This window comes from Bubalus bubalis, chromosome 4 (genome assembly GCF_019923935.1).
Source record: "Bubalus bubalis isolate 160015118507 breed Murrah chromosome 4, NDDB_SH_1, whole genome shotgun sequence".
Taxonomy (NCBI): Eukaryota; Metazoa; Chordata; class Mammalia; order Artiodactyla; family Bovidae; genus Bubalus; species Bubalus bubalis.
Window position 1 is genome coordinate 78,031,755 of NC_059160.1, and position 14,164 is coordinate 78,045,918.

The 14,164-nt window shown below is 39.5% G+C and overlaps 1 protein-coding gene across 5 annotated transcripts in view; it reads right to left on the bottom strand.

Annotated features, from left to right (window-relative positions):
• The window catches only part of CPNE8 (copine 8), a 334,767-nt gene that overhangs the window by 263,849 nt on the left and 56,754 nt on the right, over positions 1–14,164 (bottom strand). For all 5 annotated transcript variants that reach the window (XM_025283977.3, XM_044941627.2, XM_006055240.4 and 2 more), the window contains one exon: positions 497–600. In XM_025283977.3, coding sequence (XP_025139762.3) covers positions 497–600 — 104 coding nt within the window. The remainder of the gene's footprint in view (positions 1–496; positions 601–14,164) is intronic.

A 14,164-nucleotide genomic window follows, 5' to 3' on the forward strand; every position in this document is an offset into this window, starting at 1 on the left:
TATTATTGACTGGGAAATCTGATGGAGAGAGGAGCCTGGCAGGCTACAGTCCATGGGGTTGCAAATAGTCAAGACATGACTGAGTATGCACACACAAATATACACACACACACACACCATGTACCATACAAAGAAACAACTGAGAGAAATCTAAAGATCTGAGAAAGTCAGCCATGGAAATATATGAGGATCCCCCTGGAGTATATGCAGAATTTGTAAGACACCTATTCCACAGGAGGATTTGAAAGAATGCCCATATATTCCACCCAGAATTTCAACAAGGTAAAGTAATTACTTTATATATTTTTAATAAATAGCAAATAATCTATAATATGCAAAGCAGTGCTGGGGACAGTGCTCAGGCCACACTCTAAACAGATTTAATCTGATTTCCTGCTAATACCTATTTAGCATAACTGTAGCACCCAGCATCATGTTATGAATGTAGTCTTTAAAAATCTTTTTTTCCCCAAATACAAGTTTTCCTGGAACTTACAAATCAAAACGAAGATTCTCTCTTTCTTCAAAAAAGTAGTCCAGAATAAATTTTCTTACAAAGTCAGGATTTAAAGTATTATCAATTACTTCAGTCCTTCCAAACTGTTGAGAAAAAAAAGAGAGGTTAAAATCAAGCTTTGCATGGTTAGTTATTGCAGTATAGAACTTAATATATTTCCTTGAAAACACAATAAATATTCAAATGCTGGATAAAGCCCTTCAGAAAAGGTTTTAAAGATCAAATCATCCCTTTTCAACACTCAGGGAATTCAGAAAATGAGCCCTGAGTTCATACAAATTTATTAGAAAAGCAGCTTCTGAAAATTCACATAACAACTGTATACTTCCTCCACTTCTTTCCCCACTTGAAAGCCAAATCCTTTTCCATTCAAAAGAAGTTATTTCTACCTTTAGTTTATCACTAATATTCTTCTTAACCTAGTGCATAACTAAGCCAACCAATGCATATTCTTACAACTGGAGGGCATAGTGTTCATATTCAGTTCATAATCAAGTAGTCCTCTACATAGAATAGTTTCTTAGCTATGTTCTGGGAAGAACTTTCTTATAATATATTACACACTTCAGTCATTTTTTTTGTTAGTTTCCTTCTCTTTTAATTCTTAAAGTATCTAGAGAGTCAAAATAAGACCTATGATTCTTGCATGTTTTTAAGCTACTGTATTATTTTTGCTTAAAAAATTTTTTTTCCATCTTAGGGGAAATGGAAACCAATAAACAAAACTCCATATCTAGTACTCTTTCCTTGCAATGTAAAGGAAGGTCATCTGCACTGCTTTCAAAGATGATCAAAAATACAAATCTCATATCTCTTTTTTTGTATTTGGCTTTCCTTCTTCCCCTTCTACTGACATGGAACTCTAAAGAGGGAATCTTAATCTTTAGTTCTGAACAATATTGTCAGTTCACTTCAGTTCAGTTAAGTGGCTCAGTCATGTCCATAACTTTGCGACCCCATGGACTGCAGCACACCAGACTTCCCTGTCCATCACCAATTCCTGAAGCTTGCTCAAACTCATATCCATCCAGTGATGCCATCCAACCATCTCATTCTCTGTCATCCCTTTCTTCTTCTGCCTTCAATCTTTTCCAGCACCAGGGTCTTTCCCAATGAGTCATTTATTTGCATCTTGAGAACCCCATGAAAATATTAATCATGCTGTCTTATCAGAGAAATAACTTACTAAAGTTCAAAGAAAAACTTTTTATTAGGAATAATAAAACAACTAGAATCCGCCTGCTAATGCAAAAGATGCAGGTTCAGTGCCTGAGCTGGAAATCCCAGGGAGAAGACTGAATCCCAGGTTCAATCCCCTGGAGAAGAAAATGGCAACCCACTCCAGTAGAATACTGTCTGGGAAATCCTGTGGACAGAAGACCCTGGTAGGCTACAGTCATAGAATCACAAAAGAGCCCAGCAAAACTTAGTGACTAAACAACAAGAAAATTATCAATCCATCATAAAGTAAAGGTCATGAGTTTATCACATAAATTGTGATAATAAAACTATGATAGAAAAATTGATGATGAAGATTCATTATGGCTGTTACTAACTATCCAAAAAAAGAACTAGGTTGCAGAAGCTTATGCATTGGGCAATGTTTTATAACTCGGACCAAAATCATAAAGGCAAATCATAACCCAGGTAACTAATTCAACATTTCAAAAATATTAAACATTTATCTGAACAATAATAGTAATTACAGCCACCATTTATTGAGTACTCTACTTTGTTCTTCCCTGGTGGCTCAGATGGTAAGCTCCCTGCCAATGTGAAAGATGTAAGAGACATGGGTTCGACCCCTGGCTTGGGAAGATCCCCTGGATACTGGAATGGCAACTGTATTGTTGATGCTACTCACAGTGTCAACTGTCTTGCTGTTCATACTGCCTGTACTGTTTGCTGAACCCATGGCAGGCAAAGCACAAAGTAAAAGGCTGGAAGACTCGAGGAGAGGTAGGAACTGCAGACACATTTATTCTCTCCTGGCTGACACAGCAGACAAAGCAGCAGCCACAGCATAACCTAACACAACACAAGCCTCTCTCCTGGCTGGCACAGAGGCCATAACAGTATTCACGGCTGGCTGATGCAGCAGCTGACACACTATATTCTCTCTTCTCCTGGCTGACCCAACGGACACAGCTGTGATGCAGCAGTAATGCCTGCTGCTTTTTAGGTGGAACTCATATATCGATGTGCACACATTACAGCACAAAGTAGCCTGTGACCAAACAAGTACCTCATGTTGCACATGTGCAACAAATGACCTCAGCTGTTATATAGTATTTACAAAACCTGAGGTGAGTGAGCCTGAACAGCCATCTTGGCTAATTTGCTGTCTCCCCACAGCAACCCCTTGCAGTTTTCTTGCCTGGAATTCCCATTGACAGACTATGGTCCCTGGGGTCACAAAGAGTCAGACACAATTGAGAGACTAACACTTTCACTTTCACTTACTTTGTTTTAAGCACTTGTCACACATTATTTTAAATCTTTATCATAACTCCACAAGGTAGGTATTAGTATTCTTGTTTAAAGATGAGAAAATTGATATATAGTGTCCCAACCTAACCCACTTTGGTTACAAAATTTACTTTCATTCTTTCTAGGACTCTTCTCTATTTCAGCATAGAATATATTAGGCTCTGGGAAGATTAAAAAATAAGCCTATCCTTGGTCTTTAATTTTAAAGAAATGGGAATAAGGACACGTACCAAATAACCCAGGAGAACCCACACACCCAACAAAAGCAGTGCAGAGGTCAAGAAGTAAAAATCTGAATCAGAGAGAATCAGGGCCCTCCCAGCCTTTGTCCTGCCAGGAGGCAAGATGGTTCTCAGAGCAAAGCAAAATGTATCAAATGAGCAAATGTATAACACTCTCAAAGAGAAACTCAGCCAGTACCCATATTCCTCAGCACTCCAATCCTTAGTGCAGATTTTAACACAAACTCTCACTCAGAAGGAAGAAGATAGTGTGGAATTCTCACGGTAAGGTTGACTGAGTTGCATGCAAGGCAGCAATTTGGGCCTCAGTTCAGTTCAGTTCAGTCGCTCAGTTGTGTCTGATTCTTTCCAACCCATGGACCACAGCACACCAGGCTACTCTGTCCATCACCAACTCCCGGAACTTGCTCGAACTCATGTCCATTGAGATGGTAATGCCATCCAACCATCTCTTCCTCTGTCATCCCCTTCTCTCGCCTTCAATCTTTCCCAGCATCAGGGTTTTTTCCAATGAGACAGTTCTTCACATCAGGTGGCCAAAGTATTGGAGCTTCAATTTCAGCATCAGTCCTTCCAATGAATATCCAGGACTGGTTTCCTTTAGGATTGACTGGTTTCATCTGCTTGCAGTCCAAGGGACTCTCGTGTCTTCTTCAACACCACAGTTCAAAAACATTAATTCTTCAGTGCTCAGCTTTCTTTACGGTCCAACTTTCACATCCATACATGACTACTGGAAAAACCATAGCTTGGACTAGATAGACTTTTGTTGCCAAAGTCAAGTCTGTGCTTCTGCTTTTTAATATCCTGTCTAAGTTGGTCGTAGCTTTTCTTCCACAGAGCAATCATCTTTTAATTTCATGGCTGCAGTCACCTTCTGCAGTGATTTTGAAGCCCAAGAAAATAAAGTCTGTCACTGTTTCCATTGTTTCCCCATCTATTGCCATGAAGTGATGGGACAGATGCCATGATCTTAGGTTTTTGAATGTTGAGTTTTAAGCCAACTTTTTCACTCTCCTCTTTCACTTTCATCAAGAGGCTCTTCAGTTTCTCTTCGCTTTCTGATATAAGGGTAGTATCATCTACATATCTGAGGTTATTGATATTTGTCCCAGCAATCTTGATTCCAGCTTGTGCTTCATCCAGCCCAGCATTTCACATGATGAAAGTTAAGTTATATAAGTTAAACTTATATAAGTTTATGCATATAAGTTAAATAAATAGGGTGACAATATACAGCCTCAATGTACTCCTTTCTGAATTTGGAACCAGTCTGTCGCTCAATGTCTGGTTCTAACTGTCACTTCTTGACCTGCATACAGATTTCTCAGGAGGCAGGTAAGGCGGTCTGGTATGCCCATCTCTTGAAAAATTTTCCACAGTTTGTTGTGATCCACACAGTCAAAGGCTTTGGCATAGTCCATAAAGCAGAAGTAGATATTTTTCTGGGACTCTCTTGCTTTTTTCAATGATCCAACAGATGTTGGCAATTTGATCTCTGGTTCCTGTGCCTTTTCTAAATTCAGCTTGAATATCTGGAAGAAGGGCCTCTGAGCCATTAAAACAAGTTTGTCTTAATGGACAATGTCTTTTCAGCAATATGGGTGGTTGAGTATATTCTGCTATCTCAACAGAAAATTAACATGAAGCCATGAAAATTTTAGCTGAGCATCTATTAAATATGAACATCTAATATGCTTCCTGACACATAGCCCTGAAATTGCTTTTAACAACATCACCAGTGACCTTCATATTGCTAAATTAAGTGCTCACATTTCAGCTTTCATTATATCAGACTACTCTGTAGCATTAAACAGAATTGCCCATTTCCTCCTTTTTGAAGCAGCCTCTTCTGATTCTTTGACACCACATTCCCCCATTTTTCTCTTCTTCTTAGATTCTCAGATATGCAATCTCTCGTCAGTACAATTCCAGGCCTTCTTCATCTGTCTATCTTCACTCTTCTATTAGATTATTTACTCTGTTCTTTGGCTTTAAATCCCATCTACATGATGATAAATTCCAAATGTATATCATCAACTCAGATTTGCCTCTAAGTAAAGATGGACAGGTCATAGCAGGGACCTCTGACAAAACGTGATCCATTGGAGGAGGGAATGGCAAACCACTCCAGTATACTAACCATGAGAACCCCATGAACTGTATAAAAAGGCTAAAAGATATGACACTAAAAGATGAGTCTCCGAGGTTGGAAGGTGTCCAATATGCTGCTGGGAAAGAGCGGAGAACAACAACTAATAATTCCAGAAAGAATGAAGTGGCAAGGCCAAAGCAGAAATGACCCTCAGCTTTGGATGTGCTTAGTGATGAGAGTAAAATCCAATGCTGAAAAGAAGAATTTTCCATAGGAACTTGGAATGTTAGGATCATGAATCAAGGTAAATTGGACGTGGTTAAGCAGGAGATGGCAAGAGTAAATAAACATCGATATATTAGGAATCAGTGAACTAAAATAGATGGGAATAGGTGAATTTAATTCAGATGACTATTATATCTACTACTGTGGGAAAGAATCCCTTAGAAGAAATGGAGTAGCCCTCATAATCAACAAAAGAGTCTGAAATGCAGTACTTGCATGCAACCCTAAAAATGACAGAATGATCTCAATTCGTTTCCAGAGCAACCCATTCAACATCACAGTAATACAACTCTATGCTCCAACCATGGATGTAGAACAAGCTGAAGTTGATAAGTTCTATGAAGGCCTAGAAGATCTCCTAGAACTAATAGCAAAAAAAAAAAAAAAAAAAAAAAAAACATGTCCTATTCATCATAAGGGATTGGAAGGCAAAAGTAGGAAGTCAAGAGATTCCTGGAGTAACAGGCAAGTTTGGCCTCAAAGTACAAAATGTAGCAGGGGAAAAGCTAACAGGATTCTGCCATGAAAACACACTGGTCATAGCAAACATCCTTTTTCAACAATACAAGAGATGACTTTACACATGGATTTCACCAAATGGTCATACCGAAATCAGATTGATTACATTCTTTGTAGACAAAGATGGAGAAGCTGTATACAGTCAGCAGAAACAAGACCTGGAGCTGACTGTGGGTCAGATCATCATCACAGCAAAAATCAGGCTTAAACTAAAGAAAGCAGGGAAAACCACTAGGCCAGTCAGATATGACAAATAAAATCCCCCATAAATATACAGTGGATATGACGAATATAATCAAGGGATTGGATCTAGTAAACGGAGTGCCTGAAGAACTGACAGAGGTCCATCATATTGTAGAGGAGGCAGTGAACAACACCATCCCAAAGAAAAAGAAATGCAAGAAAACAAAGTGGTTGTCTGAAAAAGAAGGCAAACTAGTTGTTTTTACAAAGAGCAGAGGAAAGAAGAGAAGCAAAAAGCAAGGGAGAAAGGGAAAGGTACACTCACTAAATGCAGAGTTCCACAGAATAGCAAGGAGAGACAATGCCTTCTTCAATGAACTATGCAAAGAAACAGAGAAAAACTAAAGAAAGGGTAAGACTAGTAATATCTTGAAACAAATTGGAAAAATCAAAGGAATATTTCATGCAAAGATGGGCACAATAAAGGACAGAAACAGTAAAGACCTAACAGAAGCAGAAGATATCAAGAAGAGATGGAAAGGATACACAGAAGGACTGTACAAAAAGGATCTTAATGACCCGGATAACCACAATGGTGATCTCTCACTCAGAGCGAGACATTCTGGAGTGTGAAGTCAAGTGGGTGTGAGGAAGTACTGCTGCCAATAAAGTTAGTGGAGGTGATGGAACTCCAGCTGAGCTATTTAAAATCTTAAAAGATGATGCTATTAAAGCACTGCACTCAATATGTTAGCAAATTTGGAAAACCCAGCAGTGGCCACAGGAATGGAAAAGTTCAATCTTCAACCCAATTTCCAAGACGGGCAGTACTAAAGAATGTCCAAACCACTGGACAAGGCTGTTTATTGTCACTTTGTTTAGATAATTTATACGCAGAGCACATCATGCAAAAATGCCAGGTTGGATGAAGCAGAAGCTGGAATCAAGATTGCAGGGAGAAATATCAACAACCTCAGACATGCAGATGATACCACTCTCATGGCAGAAAGCAGAGGAACGAAAGAGCCTCTTTATGAAGGTGAAGGAGAAGAGTGAAAAAGCTGGCTTAAAACTCAATATTAAAAAAAAAAAAAAAACAACTAAGATCATGTCATCTGGCCCCATCACTTCATGGCAAATAGAAAGGGGAAAGGTGGAAGCAGTGACCAATTTCCTCTTCTTGGGCTCTAAAATCAATGTGGGTGGTGACTTGCAGCCAGGAAATTAGAAGACTGCTTCTTGGCAGGAAAACTATGACAAACCCAGACACTGTGTTTAAAAGCAGAACCATCACTTTGCTGACAAAGGTCCATATAGTCAAGTCTATGGTCTTTCCAATAGTCATGTACAGATGTGACAGCTGGAAAATAAAGAAGGCAGTGAAGTGAAAATCACTCAGGCGTGTCTGACTCTTTGTCACCCCATGTACTATATAATAGTCCATGGAATTCTCCAGGCCAGAATACTGGAGTGGATAGCCTTTCCCTTCTCCAGGGGATCTTCCCAACCCAGGGATCAAACCCAGGTTTCCCTTAGTACAGGAAGATTTTTTAACTGCTTAGCCACAAGGGAAGGACAAGAATACTGGAGTGGGTACCCTATCCCTTCTCCAGTGGATCTTCTCAACCCAGGTATCAAACTGGGGTCTCCTGCATTGCAGGTGAATTCTTTACCAACTGCACTGTCAGGGAAACCAAAGAAGGCAGAGCACTGAAGAACTGATGCTTTCAAACTGTGATTCTGGAAAAGACTCTTGAGAATCCCTTGGAAAACAAAGAGATCAAACCAGTTAATCCTAAAGGAAAGCAACCCTGAATACTCTTTCTTAGAACTGATGTTGAAGCTGAAGCTCTAATACTTTGGCCACCTTATGTGAACAGCAGACTCATTAGAAAAGACCATGATGCTGGGAAAGATTGAAGGCAGAAAGAGAAGAGGGTGACAGAGGATGAGATGGCTGGATGGAATCACAGATTCAAGGGACATGAACTTGGGCAAACTCCAGGAGGTGGTGAGCGACAGGGAAGCCTGGCATGCTGCAGTATGTGGGGTCACAACATGACATGGTGGCTGAACAACAACAACAAAGACTCATGCATACAACTATCTTGTTGACTTATACATGTGGTTTTCTTATGGGGTCCTCACAATTAACATTTAAACTGAAATATTTATTTTATACCACAGCTACAATCTCAGTTCTTTCTGACATAGGGTGGTGTCATCGGCACATCTTAGGTTATTGGTATTTTTCCCAGAATTCTTGATTCCAGCTTGTGCTTCATCCAACCCGGCATTTTGCATGATGTGCTCTGCATATAAGTTAAATAAGCAGGGTGACAATATACAGCCTTGACATACTCCTTTCCCAATTTGGAACCAGTCCATTGTTCTATGTCCTGTTCTAACTGTCGCTTCTTGACCTGCATACAGATTTCTCAGGAGGCAGGTAAGGTAGTCTGGTATTCCCATCTCTTTAAGAATTTTCCAATGCAATCCCAAAGAAAGGCAATGACAAAGAATGTTTGGCATTCCAATCCCAAAGAAAGGCAATGTCAAAAGAATGCTCAAACTACTGCACAATTGCACCCACCTCACACACTAGCACAGTAATGCTTAAAATTCTTCAAGCCAGGCTTCAACAGTTCATGAACCATGAACTTCCAGGTGTTCAATCTGGATTTTAAAAAGGCAGAGGAACCAGAGATCAAAATGCCAATATCTGTTGCATTATCAAAAAAGCAAGAGCGTTTCAAGAAAACATCTATTTCTGCTTTATTGGGTATGCCAAAGACTTTGACTGTGTGGATCACAGCAAACTGTGGAAAATTATGACACCACCCTTATGGCAGAAAGCGAAGAAGAACTAAAGAGCATCTTGATGAAAGTGAAAAAATTGGCTTAAAACTCAACATTCAAAAAACTAAGATCATGGCATCTGGTCCCATCACTTCATGGCAATTAGATGGGGAAATAGTGGAAACAGTAACTTTATTTTGGGGGCTCCATAATCACTGCAAATGGTGACTGCAATCATGAAATTAAAAGATGCTCACTCATTGGAAAAAAAGTTATGACCAACCTAAACAGCATATTAAGAAGCAAAGATATTACTTTACCAACAAAGGTCCATCTAGTCAAGGCAATGGTTTTTCCAGTAGTCATGTATGGATGGGATAGTTGAACTATAAAGAAAGCTGAGTGCCAAAGAGTTGATGCATTTGAACTGTTATGTTGGAAAAGACTCTTGAGAGTCTCTTGGACTGCAAGGAGATCCAACCAGTTCATCCTAAAGGAAATCAGTCCTGAATATTCATTGGAAGAACTGATTCTAAGGCTGAAACTCCAATACTTTGGCCACCTGATGCAAAGAACTGACTCATTGGAAAAGACCTTGATATTGGGAGAGATTGCAGATGGGAGGGGAAGGGGATGACAGTGGATGAGATGGTTGGATGGCATTACTGACTCGATGGACATGAATTTGAGCAAGCTCCAGGAGTTGATGATGGACAGAGAAGCTGGAGTGTTTCAGTCTATAGGGTCACAAAGAGTCGGACACAACTGAGTAACTGAAATAAACTGAAGAATTTTCCAGTTTGCTGTGACCGCACAGTCTAAGGCTTTCATGTAGTCAATAAAACAGAAATAGATGTGTGGGTTTTTTTTTTTTAAATTTCAGAATTCTCTTGCTTTTTCTATGATCTAACGTATGTTGGCAATTTGATCTCTAGTTTCTCTGCCTTTTCTAAATCCAGCTTGAACATCTCAGTTCACATACTGTTGAAGCCAGCTTAGAGAATTTTGAGCATATTTTGATAGTGTGTGAGATGAGTGCAATTCTGCAGTAGTTTGAACATTCTTTGGCATTGCCTTTCTTTGGGATTGGAATGAAAACTGCCCTTTTACAGTCCTGTGGCCACTGCAGAGTTTTCCACATTTGCTGGCATATTGAATGGAGCACTCTCAGAGGATTTTTTTTCAGATTAGAAATAGTTCAGCAGGAATATCATCACCTTCACTAGCTTTGTTCATAGTGATGCCTCCTCAGTCCCACTTGACCTCGCATTCCAGGATGTCTGGCTCTAATTCAGTGATCACCCCATCGTGGTTATCTGGGTCATTATGATCTTTTTTTGTATAGTTCTATGTATTCTTGCCACCTCTTCTTAATATCTTCTGCTTCTGTTAGGTCCATAACATTTCTATCCTTTATTGTGCCTGTCTTTCCTTGAAATATTACTTTGGTATCTCTAATTTTCTTGAAGAGATCTCTAGTCTTTCCCATTCTGTTGTTTTCCTCTATTTCTTTGCATTGTTCACTTAGCAAGGCTTTCTTTACTCTCCTTTCTATTCTTCAGAATTCCTCATCAGATGCATATATTTTTCCTTTTCTCCCTTGCCTTTCACTTCTCTTCTTTTCTCAGCTATTTATAAGGCCTCCTCTGACAACCATTTTGCATTTTTTCTTCTTGGGGATGATTTTGATCACCACCTCCTGTACAATGTCATGAACTTCTGTCCATAGTTCTTCAGGCAATCTATCAGATCTAATCCCTTGCATCTGTTTGCCACTTTCACTGTATAATTGTAAGGGATTTGATTTAGGTCATACCTGAATGGCCTAGTGGATTTCCCTATTTTCTTCAATTTGGGTCTGAATTTGGCAATAAGGAGTTCATGATCTGAACCGCAGTCAGATCCTGGTCTTGTTTTTGCTGAATGTATACAGCATCTCCATTTTTGGCTGCAAAGAATATAATCAATCTGATTTTATATGACCATCCAGTGATGTCCATGTGTAGAGTCTTCTCTTGTGTTTTTGAAGACAGTGTTTGCTATGACCAGTGTGTTCTCTTGGCTGTTAGCCTTTGCCCTGCTTCATTCTGTACTTTAAGGCCAAATTTGCCTGTTACTCCAGGTATCTTTTGACTTCCTACTTTTGCATTCCAGTCTCTGATGATGAAAAGAACATTTTTTTTTTTTTGATGTTAGATCTAGAAGATATTATAGGTCATCATGGAACCATTCGACTTCAGCTTCTTTGGCATTAGTGGTTGGGGCATAGACTTGGATTACTGTGGTATTGAATGGTTTGCCTTGGAAACGAACAGAGATCATTCTGTCATTTTTGAGACTGTACCCAAGTACTGGATTTTGAACTCTTTTGTTTACTATGAGTGCTACTCCTTTTCTTCTAAGTGATTCTTACCACAGTAGTGGATGTAATGGTCATCCTAATTAAATTCACCCAATCCAGTCCATTTTAATTCACTGATTCCTAAAATGTCAATGTTCACTCTTGCCATTTCCTGTCTGACCACTTCCAATTTACCCTGATTCATGAACCTAACATTCCATTTTCCCATGCAATATTGTTCTTTAACACATCGGACTTTACTTCCATCTCCAATCCATCTTCCAGGCATCTCCAAACATCCACAACTGGGCATTGTTTTCACTTTGGTTCTGTCTCTTCATTCTTTCTGGAGTTATTTCTCCACTATTTCCCAGTATATATTGGGCACCTACCAACCTGGGGCGTCAGGGTGAAATCTTTCTGCCTTTTCACACTGTTCATGGGGTTCTCAAGGGAAGAACACTGGTTTGCCATTCCCTTCTCGAGTGGACCACATTTTGTCAGACCTCTCCAGCATGACCCATCTGTCTTGGGTGGCCCTACATGGCACAGCTCATAGTTTCATTTGAATTAGACATGGCTGTGATCCATGCGATCAGTTTGGTTAGTTTTCCGTGATTATGGTTTTAATTTTCTCTGCCCTCTAAGGAATAAGGATAAGAGGTTTGTGGAAGCTTCCTCATAAAAAGTGCAAACTGGCATAATAAGAAATTTACAGATAAATTATGACAGTTCATCTCACAGAAAAAAATGCTAATTTTTACCCAGAGGGTGGAATTAACTATCAACCAAGTGATTGATCTTCTTGACTTAAATAAAATTTGTGTTGTTGTTGTTGTTTTGTCTAGTTGCTAAGTCGTGTCTGATTCTTTGCAACCCCCATGGGACTGCAGCATACCAGGCTTCCCTGTCCTTCACTATCTCCTGAAGTTTGCTCAAACTCAAGTTTAGGTCTTAGCTGATAACTTAAATCACAAAATAAAAATTTTCTAATTCTTTGGAAAATGCACAGCTGCATATTATTCTGTGCAGGCTGTTGGGGTCCTTTAATGGACCAGGACCTGGCAGTCCGGAGAAGACGATAAGAAAGTGAAAGAGAGAAAGAGGCTGATACTCCCTGGTTTATGCAGAAAACCAATAAAGTCCTTGACACAGGACTTGCATCTCTCACGAAGGCACTGGGCGCCCTCTCGAGGTGGGGTGAAGGCACAGGGCACCTTCTGGAGAGAGTCTTAGAAGCCCGGGAAGGAGAGTGAGCAAGACGGGTCTCTGTGCTCCAAGGAATCAGCCAGAGAGAGAGAGAGAGAAAGAAAGAAAGAAAGACATGGGGACCCAAGCTCTGACGGAGCAAAGGTGCTTTAATGATTTTTCTATGAGTATATATAAGCTGTGGTACAAGAAGTTTCTTATGACTATGATAAAGATCAGAAAACCCAGCGTATAGCAACCGTTACCAAGGGAACAAGGGATTAATAATGGTCACAAAGTCAGAAGACCATCCATATCTCAAGAAAGGGGATCTAGACTAAGCAGTTTTGTCATAACGAGAATGTTTACTAAAGGAGACTCAAGCCTGTCTCACACAACGACCTTGGTTCCTGGGAGCAGCGTGCTGCTCCACTTGAAAAGAAACAAAGAACTTGTGAGAAACAGCACGTAGGAATCCTCCTGTTAAACACTCCCTGACAGCAGGCCACAAAGAGTTACAATTTGAGGAAAGAGAAATATTAATATTTGGTAATTGTATACACCCAGAAACAGCTACTTAAAAAAAAAAATGCAACCAGTTCCCTAAAACATCTTTTTCTGAATATCAACAATACTGAATTTTTAGAAGTACCTACACACCTGATTACAATAATCCCTGGCACAAGGAACATATATAAAGCCTTTAGCCTAGTCAGTGAAGCAGAAACAGATGTTTTTCTGAAATTCTCTTGCTTTTTCTATGATCCAATGGATGTTGGCAATTTGATCACAGGTTCCTCTGCCTTTTCTAAATCCAGCTTGTACATCTAGAAGTTCTTCATTCACATAATACTGATGCCAAGCTTGATGGATTTTGAGCATTACTTTGCTAACATGTGAAATGAGTGCAGTTGTGCAGTAGTTTGAACATTCTTTGGCATTGCCCTTCTTTGGGATTGGAATGAAAACTGACCTTTTCCAGTCCTGTGGCCACTGCTGAGTTTGCCAAATTTGCTGGCATATTAAGTGCAGCATTTTAGTAGCATCATCTTTTAGGATTTGAAACAGCTCACCTGGAATTCTATCACCTACACTAGCTTTGTTTGTTAATAGTGCTTTTTAAGCCCCAGTTGACTTCATAATCTATGATCTCTGACTGTAGGTGAATGATCACACCATTGTGGTTATCTGGGTCATTAAGACCTTTTTTGTATAGTTTTTCTGTGTATTCTCGCCACCTCTTCTTAATATCTTCTACTTCTGTTAGATCCATACCATTTCTGTCCTTTATTGTACCCATCTTTTCATGAAATGTTCCCTTGGTATCTCTAATTTTATTCAAGAGATCTCTAGTCATTACCATTCTATTGTTTTCCTCTATTTCTTTGCATTGATCACTTAGGAAACTCTTTTTCATTTCTCCTTGCTATTCTTTGGAACTCTACATTCAGATGGGTATATCTTTCCTTTTCTCTTTTGTCTTTCACTTCTCTTATTTTCTCAGC